At 42.2% G+C, this 20,521-nt stretch overlaps 1 protein-coding gene across 3 annotated transcripts in view; it reads left to right on the forward strand.

Moving 5' to 3' along the window:
* Positions 1 to 20,521, forward strand: part of nhsl2 (NHS-like 2) — a 225,123-nt gene that overhangs the window by 118,639 nt on the left and 85,963 nt on the right. The window contains exon 1 of one of the 3 annotated variants that reach the window (XM_085264021.1): positions 9,083 to 9,370. The exons of the other annotated variants lie outside the window; for them this stretch is intronic. Within the exon in view, the coding sequence (XP_085120147.1) occupies positions 9,346 to 9,370 (25 nt within the window). The 5' untranslated portion in view covers positions 9,083 to 9,345. Of the gene's footprint in view, positions 1 to 9,082; positions 9,371 to 20,521 lie in introns of those variants that run through there. 3 annotated transcript variants of the gene reach the window in all.

Here is a 20,521-nt window from a genome sequence, read left to right on the forward strand (position 1 = left end):
GATGGGGAGAAGCGGAGATGACAGCCCTTGTAAATCTGAAGCTCTTACTCGCTTCCTCATCGAATGATTAAGGGGGAGAAGGGGAAGAGGAATTGGATAGGAAAGGATGGAGAAAGAGAGGGATACAAGAGAGGGGGCAGTGGGAGGAAGATGATGAAGCAGAACAAGAGGAAGATTGGCTGGGGCAGAAACGACGAAGAGGAGAAAGATAAGGGAGCAAAATTAGAGGAGGTGAAAAAAAATTGATGATGAAGTGCTTGGAGGGGAGGAAGAGAAGGATGTTGCGCTGCAAAACACACATGCAAAGTGTTTATGTCGCTTTGCAGAGCTGCATAGAGCCGAGCTGAGAGAGTAAACACACCCATATGCTCAGTCTCCTTCTGGAGAACAGTGTGTGTGTGTGTGTGTGTGTGTGTGTGTGTGTGTGTGCGTGTGCAGCATGTGTGTACGTTTTAACAGAAGCCGACAGCCAACTGGCCTCCGTGCACCTGCAGTGGTGCAATAATCAGCACAAGACGTTTCCTGATATGTTTGACCTTGACTTTAATCGGCATCCAGAGCACATTCATCATCTTTCACACCACAGTGACGGTCACCAGGTGCTGCATCACATACACTACTGGTTCATTTTCTGAGATTACTGGTGTGATGACGACACGGTCAGACACAAGAGGTGTAATTGCTGCTTAACAGGCAAAAAGGAGGAACCGTATTTTTTTCACAGTGAAATGAAAGAAGCTTTGGTCAGGACAGCTGGTCGTTTGGCGAGGAGGAATGTGCGAAATTCCTCGTGAGGATTTCTTTAGCAGTTCTTGGCTTTGAAAAATGAAACCTAAAATGTTGTTGTATTGCAGGAAGTCCTCAGACTGATGAGGTCAGATTGGCTGTTTCGTTAAAGGTCTTAGAAGCAAGTCTCGCTGTCTTGAAATGCCTCCAGGAACTTACTTGGGTGGCTAATTATAACTTTAATTTCAGGGAAAACTGGTACGCAGTGGGTCAAAGCTCAGTTTGACTGACTGATCTTTTTAGAAGTGTTTTTAACCTGGACATAGAGGAGTCAATTTATATAGTTATCAGTACAATGTGGGTAGAGTGATGAATGGTTGCTGCTAACAAGGTGAGTGGTTTGTGCTTACAATTATAGATAAACTACTTTTTCTTTATGTTTTTTCTATTTACCTATATAGTATTTTTTCTTTTCTTTTAATGTTTATTGAAGCTTTGTGAAGGCAGTGTGAGAGAGAAAACCCAAACAATCAGACAATCCCCTACAAGCAAGCACGACTGTGGAAAGGAAAACCTCCCTTTCAACAGGAAGAAACTTCCAGGTTCAGGGTGACCATCTTATGAGTTGAAAAGAGAAGAGACAAAGAAAAGCACAGGAAAATGGGACAAAACACCAAGTATGGGCAAGGGAAGGCAAAAATGAATGATGTAGTGGTGTACATAAACACCTGGTGCTATGAAGTCACAGACCTGCCCATGATGTACCCCACATGTTTCCCCGTAACAGCTGGGATGGACTGGGATTGTACTATACTACAAGATCTTTAACATACGACAGAGCCTGATTATTTATGACTTTGTATGTGAGGTTTTGGAATTCAACACTATTTATAATGAAGAGATGCCAGTTACAGGAGAAACATGTATAAGGAGGAGGAGTGACACTCAAACAATCCTCAGAACAAATGTCTAAACCTATTTAGTCAAAGAAATCTTTTGCAGAAACAGAAAACATATAAGGCTGGATCTTTGTCTCTGTATTCATTTAGATAGAGGACTTTGAGATTGATTTCTATCGCCACCTCTGCTGGGATTAAACCACCAAAGATTTTTGGAGACATTATTCAAAAGCCAAATATTGTAAACTATGAATGGACAGGGTTAGGGGTACTTGGACCTGACAGGTTAAATATCTGTCCGGAGGTTTTACCAAGATGGCTGCTTAGGAGTTCATTCAAGTTCAGCGGGTAGAGTGTGTCATTTGCTAATTGGATGGTTGGTGTTTCAATCCCTGGTCCTCCAACAAAGGATCCTTGGATAAAATAGATCCATTGGAAAAGCATTTGTTTGATTAAAGCTTGTAGTAAAAACACTTTGAGTCCTCAAAGTGAGTAGAAAAGCACTATATATATCCATTTACCTCAGCTTGGATTTTTGTTGTCGAGCGGGTAAGCTGACCCCAGCAGCATTATCATGTGAAGTCTGTGCATACATGGCCTATGACATTTTTATTTTGGTGCACCGCAAATCTCAGTGAATACCTGTTAGTCAGACGGTGTAGGCACATCAGTAATTTCTGCCTTTGGATGTTCCGATGAGGGGAGTTTTAATGTTGTTAGACTATTTAGCTGCTAATTTCTCACATTAACTTCCAATTTCTCCTCCTTCTGATGTTTTTTAAATGCCTTCCCCTGTTTACTTCAAGCCAATTAAAACTCGAATCGCATCATATCCAACACAGATTTTCTTCACGTGGGAAACCCTCAGTGGACAACCTCTGTGTAGTTTTCATTCTTTCTTTGAGTAAATGAAGCCTTTTCCAGTTTTTAACCTTCTTTTATCCCTTTATGTTTGCTCTCTGTTTCTTTTTCTTTTGGTGGTATCAATTAGAGGGATGTGGATCAATTCATATATTCATATATCGTTACCTGCGCTGGTATTGGTATGGGATCGATGCAGTGAATGCAGGTCTCTTTGTTATTTGTAATCGCTGAAATGAAATGGCTCTGACTTCAGGGCTTATGACATTCCTAATCACCAGAGTTTGTCTTTGTTTGTTTTGCTGTATCACACTTACACGTAATGAAGGCTGTAAAAATCCACAAGCTGTGATTATTCAGACTTTAACTGCATAGATGGGAATCTCTTGGCCAAATCGTGGCACCGGCGTAAGGGATGATGGTGGTTTTGACAGAGAGATCATCTAGTCTGAGCCGGGATTTCTGCCTCGTTCCCATCTCATCGCCTTTTCCCTGTCCCTGCTTTTACCTCTCCCTCTTTCACCCATCAGCTGTCTCCTGATTCTCCAACTTTTTTACCCCCTGGCTCTTCACTCGCACACACATCTCGCTGTTGCAAACGCATGAATGAACAGAGTGGTTGTAGATTTTCTCTGTGATCACTCTGGCCCATCGCACCTCAGCTGCTATGCAACCGATCACATGATGACACGTTTCCTTTGTTCCTGTCTCCGTGCTCCAAAACATCCAAAATATTCATTTTTCCCACCTCTTGCACTGCCTTTGTTTGCTCTTCTCACTTGCTTCTTCGCGTCGAGAGATGTGACCGACCATGCAGACGCATGGCGGACGTGTTCATTCATACATTTTCAAAGCGGTGATGTCATTCCCAGCGCTGGCAGGCAACCTGCAGCAGGAGAGGGAGAAGGAGAGGAAGAGTGTGAGGGATGGGGAAAGAGGGGTGTGTGGAGATAATTAGATGGAGGTGAGGAGGGAGGGTTCTGAGAGAACGATTGAGAGATCTGAGGTTAGATACTTGATGTCAGAGAGAGAGACAGAGAGAGGCAAGAGATGCAGGGAGGATAAAGACACGGGGAGGAAGAGGAGGGAACAAGAGTTTCTGGAAAATCGACAAGGGAAGCAAAAAAGAGAAGATGAGGAAGATGAAGACGAGGCAGATGAATGTGAGAAGACAGGAAACAGAGCCTGGGAACTTGTGTTTGGAGGGGAGGGTGGAGTGGTGGGGGGATAGTGTTGCTATGGCAATTGTACAGGTGTTAAAGCAGGTCAATCGAATGCCGGTCGGCCCTCTGCCAGTGGCCAGTGAGCACGTGGGTGCCTCTGGATGCACTCGCTGGTTTGTCCATTCATTAGCAGCCGAGTGTGCGTCGCCTGCTGATCGGTTAGAACAGCGCATCTTCATCCTTTGTAACTCTTCTTCTTCTGACAGTTGTACTCAGTACTGCATCATTTAGGCAAGCGCACATAAACTCATAAACATTTCCCCCGTCTGAGTTTAATAGTTCAATATCTGCTCAGCCTCCATCGCATTTCAATAAACCCAACTGTTATACTCTGAACAACAGAATAAAGACTATTGAACAGGAAGTGCTGGTCTTGACTGAAATTGGGCCTCTAAGTTGCCTCTAAAATGCATCCACTGTGGTATTACAGGATGGCATTGGCTTTTATCCCTCTCCTTGCTCATGAGAATTTTGCTGCTACTCACGAGGATGGGGATGAATAGGAGCTTCAAAACGGGACTGAAATCTTCAGCTGAAGTCAGAAAGAATGTCTGACTTCAGGGAGGCAAGAACAGATAACAGCCTCGCTGCTGCAAAGTAAGGACCTTATGATATAAAGAACACTGAAAATATGCTTTATTATGCATGGCCTTCATTGTCAAATACATATATATGAGGGATTAGTTAAACCTTGCGAGTACCGTCCTGGGCTCTCTTTTGCCTTTAGAACTGCTGCAGTTCTTCCTGACACAGATCCAACAAGGCGCTGGAAGCATTCCTCAGAGCTGTTGGTCCATGTTTCCATGACAGCATCACACAGTTGCTGCGCCCTAAAGGTGCAGCAGCTGTGTATTAGACTGAGATATGGTGACTGTGGTTACCATATGAGTATTTATATATTTTACCAAAAAGCTTGGCAGATAGTTTTGTAAGCAGGGCTCTAAACAAAGTCCTTAAAGTCATGTTTTCAGGGTTAATATTATACTACAGGCAACTTTAACCATGATTTCACATGTCAAAGAATCAGCAGCAGATAATAAAAGTGAAGTCTGATTTAGTCACCCATTTGGAAATAGACACAATCAGGTGCATGTAGCCTTCACATCAGCTTTCATCAGGTTTTATGCAAGAAAAGAGAGAGAATATCAACAATATTTCAATTTAGTTTGGTTTAAAATCTTCATACCTGCAAAATGTAAAATAAAAATCAAAGCTTTTCTTCTTAGAAACACGTGTGAATATGTCTTCAAGTGTATTTAAGTGGTTGGACAGCTACCAAACCCTCAACTTTGCCGTTCTCTGACAAACATTTTAAAGTGGATATATTAATAAGATATATTAATCTTTAAATGTCCAGCACTAGTATAAAGATACTTTCTGCACATTTGCATTTGACCGAGTTACAGCTGAGAGAAGGCGTACGAGTTTTGATGCAAATTGCAGCAATCAGGAGTCGAGAGTTTTAGAGCACCTTTAGTGCTCCTATTAGCTGTGAGTCACATCCTCTGTTACAACTCCAACTGACCTTATCAACAAAGCAGCCAAATCTGCGGATTAAACTAGCACTAAAAGAGAAAAAACAGCAAGAAAGTCTCATTTTCTTCTGCGCCTTCGTCCCTCGGAACCAGCTTGAGCTTTGTGGTTTGGTCTGCAGGTCGCTTTTCACACCATTAGTAGACAAAAAACACTTTCCAATAGTTTTTAAACCGCAGTGAAGTGCTAACAAAAGGTTCAAGAAAAACACATTTTTTTTAAACTGATTATTATCTTTTTACTTTATGGAGGGCTTGAGAAGAACCCTCAGGAGTTAGATGCTCTTGGGGTGGCTGTAGCTCAGGTGGCAGAGCAGGTCAGCTCTGCCTAATCAGAAGGTCGGTGGTTCGATCCCAGGCTGCCTCCTGGCTGCATGCCAAATATCCTTGGGCAAGATACTAACCCCATGTTTGCCTACTGGTGGTGGTCAGAGGGCCCGGTGGCGCCAGTGTCCGGCAGCCTCGCCTCTGTCAGTGCGCCTCAGGGCAACTGTGGCTACAATGTAGCTTGCCATCGCCTGTGTGTGAATGTGTGAATGACTGAATGTAGTGTGAAGCGCTTTGGGGTCCTTAGGGACTAGAAAAGCGCTATACAAATGCAGGCCATTTACCATTACTCTTTTTGCAGGTTTTGTCCTAAATTGAGACGCTGAGATAAGGACAGCTGCATTAAACCCGGATTGAATGTGTTTTATCATAGAAGTTATTTATTTTGTGTTTGTGCAGCCACTGAAACACTCACGACGGCGTGCTAAACCGCTAAGACTTCAATCTGAGCGTTGCAGACGCCAGCTCCGCACCCCTGCAGTTTTCTTGTTGTTTCTTGACACGGAGCCCGTCTTTGTTCGGAGAGCAGTTTGTGCCTGTGATGAAGAGGAAACATTGCTGCTGAGTCATCGTATACGAAGCTCTGAGGGTTACACACGCAGCGGTTGAGCACCTGCTTGTATGTGTGTGGGTGAGATCACGTTCCTGCATACTTAAAACATGTAATTAAGGACTTTGCGGAGCTTCACTGATGCTCTGGTGTCTCAAGAATATATCAAACCTGCTGAGGAGTCTTTAACCTTCAGTTATCTGAGTGATATTTGCAGCAGAGCTCCTCCTGAACTCCCAGTTTCCTTTGAGCCGCTGAGCAAAGCCTCAGACTTACTCACTGGTTACTGAGCAGCAGCTTCTCTGTCGGGGGTTTAGTGCCTTGCTGAGAGGAACCGGTGCTGTTGTATTTAAAGGTGGAGGGAGGATTAATCATATGTGCTCCCTGGGTGGCAGATCTGCATACTCAGCATCCGGGCCAGCGCCCAGGCCAGCAAATGTCCCGTACTAACAACACCTGTCCTTGAATTGGTTGCACTAATTCTTCCTTTGCTGTGCATCCATTGTATGTTTTCTCTCCATTGTGTGGTGGTATCTTGCTGAGGGCTTTGTCCATAATTTTCCTCCTGCAGTGATTATTTTGAGATCTACAATTCTGCTGATGGTGAGTTTAGCTCATTTTGCTGTGGATAGAGACGTAAGCGCCGCTTTATTCCACAGTTAGCTTGTTTTTTTTAGCTGTGATAGATTTAACCCAGCTTAGTCCTTTAAGTCCACATCCTGTTACAAAAGTAATAGTTTAATAATCATATAAATCACAACGAAACACAGCATCAGCATATTTTGTTTCTCTTTTTATGCCATGTTGAAGCTACGTTAAGAAGAGAGATGAGGATCAGTGAGCAGCAGTATGGCTTCATGTTCAGACGGAGCACAACAGATGTGATGTTTGCTTTGTGTTGATGAAAAAGTATAGAAGGAGCTTTACTGTGTCTTTGTCGATCTACAGAAAGCGTGTGATAGGGTGAGAGAAGAATGTATGGTTTGGTGACAGTGACACTGACAAATCTAAGAATCGCAGTAACTCAACCACAAAGTGTCAGACGGCATAAAGCTACAGAGCGAGGTCGTTGAGTCACCAACACTCTGCTTGCTCAATAACTGCACTGATCCAAACCTCCATTGGGTTTAACATCAGCACAAAACTGTAGGCTGGTAATTCATGACAAGAATTTCCATCCTGCAGCTGCTGTAGGTGATCAGTATTTATTTATGTTTTCAAGATTTCTTACCTTACAGTACGTCAACAAAATTCTTTGATGAGAGTGAAAAAATCTCCAACTACAGTGTTGACTGACTCAACTTTGGTCAGTCAAACTCTAGACTTGATTGTCTTGTCTTCAGCCTTTTTTAGGAACAAACCAAAAATGGTGCTTTGCCTCAGCCACTAACAAAACACAGCAGATTATCTAAATCCACCAATTCAGCAATTCTGTAGCTTTTTCTTATATATTTAATTATCAAATCCATATTATTCTTATCAGTATCACGTTGGTTACATTTTTAAATGGAACAAACATCTAATTGTTTATACCTTTCCCCCCTTTTCCTTTTCCTCTGTTGGTTTGGCCAGGGTGCTTTCCTTCCTCTCTTACTTCCTGAAAACACCGGAGGTGGCGGCATAGGTGACCCGCAGCGCTCGCACACTTTGTCATTGCCTGAATGCATACGTGTGAATGAGGTGTGTTGTTGTGAAAGTGACAATCCAGCTAGGAAAACATCTTTCAGCTCTGACATGTTGTGATTGTTTGGCATCTGAAAATGTGTAGCAGCAGAAGTAAAATGAGCTTAATAATAATGTTCTGATCCTAAATATGTTCAACAGGCTGATAAAGCTGCACTGCAAGTGTTCTGCAGCCTGTTCTAAATGACTGCATTAACCTGCTGTGCAGTTTCTATAGCCATGGGAATGTGCTGTATTAGCTCGCCGTGTGCACAGCTTTAAATATAACCAGCTATTATGACCGGAAACAAATATGCTGCTGGTATCAGAGACCTCGGGCTCTACAAGGACACACTCATTGGCAAGATGTTGAAAAGACGACTATAAAAAGACGTTCCTAAAATGGATCGACAAGCGAAAGGACGCTCTTCCTCCTCAACATCACTGCCACCTCCACACACGAGTAGCACTCTGAAACCCAGACCTTTCTTGCTATGAGCTAGCAGCACTACACCATCATACTACCTTAGCGTACTTTTAAGACTTTTACCATCCAGATGCAAAAGGGCTTAATGACACATAACCACATCAGATCTATATCTGAACACAACCTTTTAACGTGGTTTTCTTTCGACTGATCCCTTTTGGATCATTTGCTTCCATCTCACTGTCTCCTTCACCCTGTCCTCCTTAGTCTGGCTGATAAACAAGAGACGCTGATCACATACGTCCGTCTCGGCTCTTGTTTGAAAGGTCAGGCTTCAGTAGGTGACACAGACAACACAAATTTGGTCTACAGGCAGAGAGAGAGAGAGATAAACTGCGAGGACTCTTAGATAATGGGGAGGTTTCCTTCCTGCAACAGTAAATGTTTCCCACCCTGCACTTCTTGTAGTTTGTGCAGTTTAAAGCATGAAATATCTGAAAATACCCTGGCATGCTGATATTTATTGATTTTATTCTTCACATGCATGCTTAGCTCATTAATAATAGTGCTAGTCATCAGTTGTAAAGACCATATGAATGTAGTCCCCAGGAATGCATGCAGGGCTGCAGGAAACGTGTTAGTGTTTTTTATTTTCTTCCACTTCTTAGGGCTGCTGATCACCTCTTAAACACTTAAGATTCCTTTATGCTGAGAGCAGCGAGGGAGAAAGGAGGAGGGGAAGTGGCTGGAAGTGGGGGAGGAAGAGTGAGGGTGGGAAAAAAAAGGAGTGGGAAGGCACAACACCGGGCACCATCAGTTTCCTCCCTTTCTCCTCTCTCACCCTCTGACAGAAAGCGTCCTTTTCCCCCTGCACACTATTCCGTCTTCTCCCCTCCGGTCCTGCTGGATCTTATTCCCCCCTCTCTCGCTCATATTTGCCTGCTGACACGCTCGGAGCCACAGCCTGAATGAGTCACTGGGTTTACCTCAACAGGCAGCTGGCCTCTCTTCCTCCTCCTCCTTCTCTTCTTCTTCTTCTTCTTCGTCTTTTTGCCCTCTCTCCCTCACCTCTTTTTCCTCCTCTGAGGCTACATGGGTGTGAAAGTTGGTGTGCCGGATAGACTTTAGAAGCTCGGACATGGAAGTTTTCTGGGCCAGACTGGGTAAGAGACGTTTAAAATGGTTTCTTTTTTTTGTGGAGGGATGAAAAGTGCAGAAAAAGTTGGAGCAGGGAGCGGAGTGGTACTGAAACGAGGAGCACAGCTACTTGTGATGATTATAAATTCTCAGGAATGTCACACTTGACGTTGGTGAGGATGGCGTGATTGCCGTGTAGCATGTGTGCCTCATTTCGGGGTGTTTAACTTAGCTTTGGGTGCGTTTCTTTGTAGCTGGGATGCTTTTCTGGCATTAGGAGGCAAAATTTTTTATCCTGCATGGAAGTGAACACTTGTGTGCTGTGAGGGGCAGCGGCACCGTGGTGTCTGGTGTTTGTCATTGCCACTTTGAATTTCACAGGATGTTAGAAAAGAGAAAACAATGAAAAGCAGCACAGAGCAAACTGAGGTACTGTTTTCCATTCAGGCTTTGGGATGAAAGCTGAATTAAATCACTTTAAAGATCAATAAATAATTTAATTTCTTCATTTTTCACCTTGATTATTTTTCAAGTGTTGAAATCGTGTTCTGAGCTTGTTCCAGGATCTGCATCCACTTATCAAATGGAAATATTCTCCATGTGTTTTGCATAATTTTACTCACATTTCCCCCCAGTTTTTGGTCAGAAGCATCAGAGCTGGGAATGTTAGCATTTAACCACATTAATACTGATGATAACTTTGTTTTTGAAGCCTCTTTGCTTGTCTAACAAACTGCTTTGTAAACTGCTTTCAAAGTCAAATTGCTAAATTCAAACAGGAAGCCAGCAATTAGGGCCAAAAACAAAACAGGTTAAAGCGAACGAAAAGTTAAGATAACAAATAGAAAATACTAATTGTTCACATTTGAAAAGAGTAATTATTTGATAAAATACACAAGAAAAATAAAAATGAGTCATAAACAATAAAAAACTTTCCATTTTAGACAAAAACACATTGTTTGCTTTGGAAAGAAATTAAATGGGTTTTTTTATGTGCTTCACTTAAAAATTTAAGTTCTTAGTTTTCTTATCTGCTCTGATAGTGTACAAAGTATTGGATCTACACACACATTTATATGTAAAGTGTCATCGATTTTGATCATAAGCTACAAAGAGACGGTGCTCACCATGCATCGTCACTTTGTAGCTCTCATGTCGTCCCTAAAATAAACACTAGGGCATCCAGTAGTGCAGAAAACCCACCAATGTATTTACCACCAGCAATTAAAGGTGTGCTTCCCGCCCATCAGTAGTCGCTTCAGTCGCTCATCTCAGAGCGGAAATACGTTTAACTCAGGACCCGCCCACTTTAAGTCACAGGCAGTTATTTCACATTGAATTTTATTCAGGTTTGATTTTGGCTGCTGCTGCACTGAGTCTGTTTCTGTGGGGAACAGATCTTTGAGGGTCCTTTTTATCAGCTATGAGTTTCATATATTATCGTAAATAAATATTTTTGTAATTTTGAAGCAAGTGTTTTTTTTTATTTGGAGTGGACATTTCCAGCAAATGCACTACTCGGTGTTCATCAGGAACTATTTGAAGTTTCTCACGCACAAAGCACCCACTCTCAACTTCGGCTGTGTGATAATGATATGGTAGACTTATGACATGCTAGCTTTAATTGACTTTAACTTTGCACTGGGACTCAGATTTAGTTATAGTTTTAGAAAAAGCATGCAGGGCTACCTGTAGTGACCCCTTTTAGCAAGGGAGAAGCTGGAAAATTTATTTATTCATTGTTGTAGGCAAGGTACAAGATTTTAGGTCCCAGAAACTGGTTTCCATTTGTTGTTTGAGTTCTAATGGCCAATCAAATTCAAACCAACTTTGGTTGCATTGCATGTAAACAGACTGTGTGACAAGCAAAAGAGCAATCTCCAAACTAATAGCAACTGTTACTTAATTTACAGCGCCGTGATTGTGTCTGTTTACAGAGGTATTCACTCTGGAGAGGCGTTTCCAACCATCACAAATATGCTCCCTCTAAAATCCCAACTGCATGGTGTTTGCTGTGGATGATGCTGTGTGTCAGTTGAATGCTGATTAGTTGACAAACTGCTGGTAGTGACAACGAAGAAGTGTGAAAAGTGTGACAAACGAAAACGTAACAATCAAAACATCCAGCAGTAAGAGCACAGACGGCTCAAGTGGACACTTGACTCTTTGTAACACTCTGGTGTCACTTCAGCTGTTTGTATGTCAGAACATTTATTCTTCTCCACAGCTGGCAGAGGGACCAGCAACATCACAATCAGACCATTTGTACCACATGACACTGCCAACACCTGACAGCAGACGCTTTCTGCAGGTAGACGGGCAGTCCGTAGCTACCACTGCTGAGCCATTATTCCCCCATTAGGCTTTCATTACCCTTAAAAACATATTAACGGCAATAACTGGAGAACAGAGCAGGAAGTCTTGGCCAGGATATCCATCATAAACTGTTCTGGATATCCACTGGAAGTTGGAAGTTTCCGCCAGCAGAAGCCAAATTAGCAGGCTAGCTGATGGCTTCCCAGGTCAGGCAGTTAGTACCGTTTCCTTCAACCCTAATTTTAATATATCAACTTGGTCTGTATGACATGAAGTTTTTCACCTTTTTCTCATATTTCACACAAAATTAATAATCACTTAACTCAAAAACAGCAAGAAAAAATAACTGCTAGAGTGCAATGCACATGACATTAGTCGAATTTAAGCAGACTTTGGTTTTGCTGTAAGAACTGTTGGTGTGACTTGAGGAGGCAGACTGGTTTGCAAGCGTCTCATCGCCACTGAAAGGCTCTTTGTGTGTCGAGGAGTTCACACTTTGCACTTTGCGTGTCTTTTTCACCCTCAGAAAACCTCCGCACATGGCTGTTGCAGACCCACAAGGTCAGCCGAGGTCATCTGAGGATGTGTGTGTGTGTCTGTGTGTGTGTCTGGCTCATACACACACACACACACACACACACACACACACACAAATATATTGGCTTGAGTGTGTTGCTGAAAGTGCATTTTTACTTTGGCTTGTGGTTTGGTACTAAGCTACTGTAGTTTCCAATAGCCATTACAATATCCAACACACACACACACACACACACACACACACACACACACACACACACACACACACACACACACACACAGTTGTGGTTCTCTTTTGCACCATTTTACACTCCAGTGTGGAAAAATGAAGGAAGGCATAGTCACGCGCATACACACCACACTCATTATCTCTCTCTTTTCTCCCTCTTCATTCTCTCTCTTACACTCTCGATCTTTTCCCTCTTCTGCCCAATTTAATATGAAAATGAAAGGAGAAAGAAATCATTGAATTTTTATGCAGATGAGTTGCTAAATGTGGCGCCCCGATTGTGGGATGGGCCGTGGCTTCGATGGACTGAGTGACGGCCATGAAGGGAGGAGGAAGGCAGAGGAGCGGGGGCATGTTTGTGCAGTGTTAATTTAAACTCAGTAGAGTTTTATATTTTTGGCGGCAAGCGAGCGACTGATGGATTTCTTCAGTGTGACAGATTACGGGTGCTGCTGGAGGCAGCAGTGGCAGCTTTGTGTGAAGTAATGGTCTGATGCAGATACATAAAAAGTCTGAATCGCATCCAAATAATATCAGAATTATAATGAGACAGCGTAACAGCTGCTAAGACACAGAAAAAACATTTTTTACTTAGTAAAATGAACAGTTTCCAGGTGTTAAAGTCAGTGGGGGAGCTGGGCAATTTTTTTAAGGTTTCTTGAGGTGAGACCATCACATTACACTGGAGTAATGTGATGGTCTGCCTGGCGCTCCACTCCAACTTCCTCCCACAGTCCAATGTACGGTTAGGTTACCTGGTGATTCAAAATTAGCCATTGGTGTGAATTTGAATAGCTGTCTTTTTCTCTGTGTTAGCCCTGCGACAGTCTGCCAAGCTGTACAGGGTGTACCCCATCTAATACCCCATGATAACTTGAATAGGAACATCTCTGATAACAGTAAAGCAGATATGGGGAAGATTGATGGATTGATGGATGGATGGATGGATTATAAGATTATTACACCAGCTAATGGCTGATGGGGCAGTTAAAATCTGTCTAGGTGTGAGCAAAAACCTGCTAGAACATGGTTATTGATGTAACTACAGTTCTGTGAGTATCTAGGTAGACATCAAAGATTATTTTCTTTTTCTTTCTTTCTTTTCCTTTTCCACAAATGATGGAGTTTTATTGGTTTGTTAGTAGATCAAGGTTTCAAATCAGCATCACCTACGCTGAGCTACGTACTGTTGGTTTTTGCAGGACTGCATGCAAGCGCTGTTGCATACTCTCTCAACAGGCCTACAGAAATGGACCCAAACACAGTACTGTAAATCCTCCATATGATGGTCAGTCTAAATTTCAGAGGTTTTTTTTAGGTCTACCTACTTCACTGTGACATAGATTAGGAAAACAAAACAAACATATAATTAAGTCTTAATCTTGTTTCATTTCTCAACAATTATATAAGCATTGATATCAATTCGCAAAAGAGTTTTACTGAAAATTTCAGCTTTACAATTCACAAAGCTGCTTTTGAATGTTGGTCTGATTCGCTGTCCTCTAGCTGCTTAACCGCAGTCTGAACACACAGTTCAATCATCTCTCTCATTCAACCATAAATTGATGGAGCTGCTGGTGTGAAATTGAAATGTATTGAAATATACTCTACATACCGATAATATACTTTGCTCCAGTGCGATTTACAGAAATAACATTTGCAGTGATGTTAGAAGAGCAGTAAAGAAACTCAAACTCTATTAATTTAAATTAAAGTTGGAGTTTTGGAAGCGTGTCGATGGAAATAATAAGTTTGCCAAAGGCTAAAATATGCTAGCATTAACCAGTAAATGTAAAGCCAAAAGTTGATTTTATTCCTGAACAGAGTCTTTTAGTGCAGCACCATGATTGCAATTATTTTCACCCAGCAACCAGTGACAGTGAACCAAGGAAGTTACCAACTGATCTCTAGTGCTTTGTGACCGAGGCCTAAATCAGTGACAAAATTAATTAACATAAGAAAGGACACTTTGTTTCTTTTTGTTTCAGATTCTATGTTTGTTTAAAACACAGTGCATTTATAACTTAACTTTAAAATAAATTTAAGTAGATTGAAAACATTACATTTAATGTTTTAACTGAAAATCTATTTGATTGATTGATTGTTGGTAATAATGTGAAATTAAATTCACATTAGCCTCATTTTTACAACATAATGAAAAATGTCAGGGTTTGGCTGGCCGGCTGAACTCCAAGGTCATACTTTGGTGATGTACTTTTTGGCCCATACTGCAAAACCGAGTGAGATGGAGGTTTGGTCTCTTGCTGCACATCCCCCCTGAGGCGGCCAAGTAATGAGTGATGAAGCAAAGCAAAAGAAAAGGGAGAGAAGAACTGAAACTCAACTTCAGATTAAGGTTACAGAAGAGGCAGCAGAAACACAGGGCAGGTGATTTGTGCAGTGATATCAGTGGACAGCGGGCAGCTGCAATAAATTTTCTGATGCAGGTGGAAAGTGCTAACAGCAGTGGCATCGTCTCTGTGTTCAGATCTCACTGCAGCACATGAGCCTGATGATTGTACTGCGTGCTTGTGTGTGTGTGTGTTTGTGCAAATCTGAATTAAATGGCTGTGTAAATGATGGCTTTGACCCATAAGTGACTTTCCCTGAAGTATTTTGGCTCCATTTCAGCCTTGGTGTTTGTGTCTGTGTTCCTTCTCACTTCTCAGTCCAGCAGTTTTTCCTTCAGTTTTTCAGTCAACTTTGACATCAATTAACCAACAGCTGTCAGCTTTCAGGCTACAGAACCTTTTTGAGGTGACGTGTGTATAACTGATTAGTTTAGCTTAACGTAACAACAGGAGTTTATCCAGTTCCCTTTGTTAGCAAAGCATTTTCTACATTTCTTTCTGAGATGAGTAAGTTAGTGAGGAAATGTTTGGTGTATTGTTAAAGACTGGAGAAAATAAAGGGCTAAATCACAACAACGAACACTTCAAGGTGGTTTATATTATAAGATAGAGACTCTTGGTGCTCTCTGTGACAAACAGTTTCTTTACAACTTTACGCGCTCAGTCACTATTTTCAAGACATATTTAATAGAACCTGGTCATCATCATTGGATAAAACAGGTGCTGACTGGCTACAACATTTTGACTATAAAGTTTTAGCCAACCAGTGATTGCTGTCCTCTTTTTTTATTATTATTTAATTTCAAAACCCCAGTATGGCTTCATGATGGGACTTCACTAACGATTCACAGGCTACACAGTGGCTGTCTTTGCTTCTCATTTGATAGAAAATTATGGTTTATTCCAGCCTGCTGCTACTGTATTGTTGTTCCCCAGTAAGAAATAAGTTTGCTGTGGCTCAGTGGTTCATGCTAAATTTCCACTCTCCACCTCTAATATAGGAATTCTGGAAAATGAGGAGTTATGTGAAATGATGAGGGAGAAAAGCAGGGACCATAAACTACACTAAAACAGGAATCATTCTACATGTTCAATTTTCTGTCCAAAATAGACATTGTGCTAACTCGAGCGAAGCCTGCGAGCAGTTTCAGGTAGACAGCTTGTTTTCTTTCATTATTTCCCATTACTCTCCTATCTTTAAGTGTAACCCCTCCACCCCCTAGCATCCACCTGTAGGATCCTGGGGATGTTTGCTTGTCGATCCCCTAGTTTCTCTCGGTAAAGGGAAGTCATGCTGAGTTTCGAGCCTTTAGCAGACACCAAACTCAAACTACATTCTGCTCCTATAATGAACCGTTTTGCCGCAGTAATACTTTCCATTTGCACCGATCCATATAAGCTGTTCACATCTATCAGCTAAAGATTCTGTGTGCAAAAGTCTTCTTGTCACATTTTACCCTTAAAAGGCTGATCCCTTCGTCTCAAGGAGTCAACATGCCAGGTGGCTCCACATGTTTGATTTGGCCAAGTTTCTGTTTGGTGACTTGTCTCCAGCTGGAATCAAATCAGAATCCTTTTACCCACCAAGCTAATGCATTAACTGTGTTAGTATACAGCATGAAGGGCTATTTGCTCCTGCCCTACCTCTGTTTAAATATAATCTCTGAATATTGTACCTTTGTTGCTTTTTAAGTCGTGTGGGATATTTTGCAACAAAGATTCAGTGCTGTCTGCTGAGCTAACTATAAACTTTTGTAGTGACCTAACATTTATCTTTTGCTTTGAATTGAAACAAATCCATTTTTTAAAATGTCCAATGAAGTCAAATTTGTGGTTATTTATTGTTCATCTTCAGGCTCATCGGATCATGGCGCAGCACAGGGTCTCATCTGTGTTGCTTAGGTTTATTAGAGCTGTCTGGGGAACAGGAAGAGAACAGGAAATAAATGGAGTGCTGTTTCCTGTCAAGCTTGCATCTGAGACAATAGCTGGTGGAAGTAATCTGACCAAGCCACAGCCCTCCAGGGTTAATATGCGCATGTGTTGGCTGGTGTATGGCGAAGGTGTCCTGTGCACTGTCAACCCAATGAGAGCGCCATACGTGCTGACACAACGTGGAGATAAGCTTTAAAGAGGGGCAAAAGGAAAAGTAAACACATTCTTTATGGGGAGAGCTGTGGATGTAAGTCTCAGTGGGAGCTGGTTATCGGTCACCTGGTCCTAATGGGGCTTGTAGTCTGCTGTCAGACAAGGTTAACTCTATTAGAGTGGGCTGAAAGTAGAGGATGTGTGCCAAAACAAATGTGAGGGCCTGGCAACCGGCGATAAGGAGACTCTGGGGACTGTAGTCTGCTCTGACAGATGAGACCAACTGTCAAAGTGCCAGACAGGAAGCACAGCACAGCCTTGGATGGTTTTATTCTGACAATTAATTTAACTGGCGACTGCAGTGATTTAATAAAACATATAGTCCAGTCCATTTACAGTAATTTTGACTTGAGTCCCAAAACAGAGCAGAGGAAGCAGATAGGATGAGAAACATGGCACCAATTAAGGCAGACACAGCTTGAAAAGAGGGAGCTGAGGTGGAGTTGGGTTGCAAAGCAGCTTGAAGGGACAGGAAAGTATTAGGTAGGCAGTGTGGCAGTATCAGCCAAGTGGATATGGGCTGACTGGAGACCAGTTATTGTCAGCTGATAAATGGCGGCTGAGCTTGATTGCGTGGCCGGAAATAATTCTGTGCTCACTACTTTAATTCACCTGCCCTGAGATGATACACAAAGGAACAGTGCAAGGAATACAAGCACAAACCAAAACATTAAATTTGGGGGTAACAATAAAGAAACAGTTTCAGACTTGAAATATATGTTTTGAATTTTTAAAAATCCGTCTTCTTGGGAATTTTACCCCAGAGTTGCTTTTTGCTCTGTTTTGGTCTCCACCATCTCCAATGCAAAGCGCTCTTTAGCTACAAATGCTTCATGGTTTCTACCAGCCTAACTGTATTTTATTGTTTGATTCATTGTTTTTGATACTTAATCTGTTTATTTTTATCTCATTTGAATTTTTATCATACGTTATTTACTATATTAGAATGTCTCTATGACTGCTGCGTGGCAGAAGTCCGTCAAAATAAGAATTTAATTGTACAGCATAAACTTCCTGTGTTTATCTCCATGTGCATATGACAACAACACTATGTCTACTTTAACTTAATTTGATTCACAGTAGATGTATTGCACTGAAAGTTGGATTTGAAATGGTATTATGCTTGCAGTGTGGGCTGTGGTGGATTAGAGGTAGCTAAAAGCTGCAAGCTTCTTTGACAAGCATGCAGAAAACATCAACCTTGCTCCTTTGATTTCATTTAAAATTAAGACTGGAAATCTCCAAAGCTTCATCTGTTGCCCACTCTCTTTTACGCAGTAAATGTCCACATCTGTCATCCGGCTGTTTGCTCCCACTAGAGTACAAGAAAAGCAGCCACTGCATCGTAGACCTGGTGGGAAGTTTATCCGAATCCAGACTAAACACTAAGTAATTCCACCATTGTTATATAAAGAAAAGACGGTGTAGCTCTGATCACACCTCCAACTGCCTCATGTTTGTACTGCTCAAGTCAAGCAGCGCGGTATCAGCTGGAGGATGACGGCTTTCTCTGCGACAGGAGGCCAAAATAAAAGCGCTGGGATATGCCGTCGTTTTAAAGCAGCAGCTCTGACGCTTTGCAACATGAAATATTAAATTCACGAGCGAGTGTTACTCGGTATAAAATGTTAAAGCGACATCGTGTACTGTGGCTGTGATGCAGTAATAGAAAGTAAGTGTTTCCTTGTAGCGTCTTCTTACATTTAGAGGAAACAGTCTCGGCAGTGAAACAGGATTTCCTTCTGGCTGCTGCAGACCAACTGCTGCGTGTTGCCAACACTATCACTTTCTGGCTTATTAAACTTTTATTTTGAAATTTTGTGTTGCTCTGGGAGATTTTTTTTTCTTTTTTCCCCCTTGGATATGAATTAACAGCTGTTTTGGGTGTTGGTGTGTGTGCACAGTATACCTCGGACCATCTGTGTCCTAGTGTATACGGCAGTAGGACATGTGTATCTGCTACAGGGTGGGTGGGTGTGTGTGTGTGTGTGTGTGTGTGTGTGTGTGTGTGTGTGTGTGTGTGTGTGAGGTAAAGTGATAAAGGAAGATTGATGGTTTACAGCAGGACGAGTGTGCATTCACCTCAGGTGATAGGGTTAAAAGGTCGCAGGGAGGGACCTTGGCAGAGGAAAGTGTGTGTGTGTCTGTGTGTGCGTGTCTGTGTGCATGCTTGTGAACTGGCGAGAGCAAAAGTGTAGCATGAAAGCTTATTGGACAGGAATGGGTGAAGCCACTGACCTTGGAAGACCTGTGACATCACTTCCTGTCATTTCGCCGCAGTCCTGTCCTCAGGGGCGAGAGGAGGGACACATCGACAGATATACAGACTCTCCGTCTGTCTCTCGTGTTCACACATAAACATGCACATACTTCCTGACCTCTGCCAGACAACGCTGAGTCAGCCCGTGTTTGTCCTGCGCAATGATATCTGCAGTGTGTGTGTGTGTGTGCGTGTGTGTGTGTGTGTGCGTGTGTTATCAATCAACCTGATAGATGATTTGTGACTCTGTTGATTCTGAATTTATAGCCATGAGTGTAAAGGTGACACCCAGTCCATTATAACAATATGGATATGAGTAAGCAGAGAGTGGATCAGGGCGTGGACTGTTTTAAGGGCTGATGTTTTTCTTTCTCAACAATTGCATTTATAGCCAGTATCAGTGGGCACCTTTTATTTTTAGAGGCCCATAGTTGCTTAGAGAAAGGGACACCTATATATATCTAAGTTAAATTATGACTGTCTACATTTTGCCAATTGTCTGAAAGGCACCATCTGATGGATCACTTTGGATTTGAGTTTAGAAAGCCTTCATATTAATCATAATGCAAGATGTTTGTGTTTTGTTTTCCTTTTCAAGTTCCACTTCCTAGATTGAGATACTTTGAGGGTCAGTTCCTTGGTCGTGACGGCCACATTCCTTTAAATCTTTACCCCTTGTAAGCTTACTGGAGTAAACACTGAGCTGTTTTCCAAACTGAGTTGTTCTTTCGTGTGTTTTGGCCTGCTTCCACAACAACCTAAGTGGATTTGCATCAGAAGTTAGTGAAGGTGGTCTCTGCCTATGCAGCTACGCTTGGAAAAACTCGGAAACTATTCTAAAGGTGGTCAAACTTTGCCTTATTTGATATTTCCTGAGAAAACTTGTCATTAAGGGAGCAGAGGTGGCCATCAAATGAGGCAACGGTATTCAAAGATGATGGTTGCCATGGTTGTAACATGCCAACAGTCCATTTTCCTTCCGCTTATCTAATCAGGGTCGTAGGATGGCTGGAGCCTACCCCAGCTGTCATGGAGCAAGAGGAGGGTTACACCCCGGGTTTATCGTAGGGATAGAGGCAAAAGTGTGCCAAGAAAAACCTTCCCCCTCATAACAAAGCATTTCCATCTGTCTACTAGTTGGAGGGTCAGAGGTTTGATCCTCAGCTTTTCCAATCCACAGCTGTCCAGCTGTTCCCGGGCAAAGATACTGGATGCCTGCTTGCCCTCACGAGTACCTCTAAACGTCAATCAGTCTCTGATTAATAAAAAGTGTTTTAAAAATCACAGCTTGCTTGCAGTTTAAAAGACTTCTTACCTTCTTTGTGTCTAGTGCTTG

This window comes from Mchenga conophoros, linkage group LG3 (genome assembly GCF_057382185.1).
Source record: "Mchenga conophoros isolate Kocher_MC1m ecotype Shallow Benthic linkage group LG3, M_conophoros_male_GT1.1, whole genome shotgun sequence".
NCBI lineage: Eukaryota > Metazoa > Chordata > Actinopteri > Cichliformes > Cichlidae > Mchenga > Mchenga conophoros.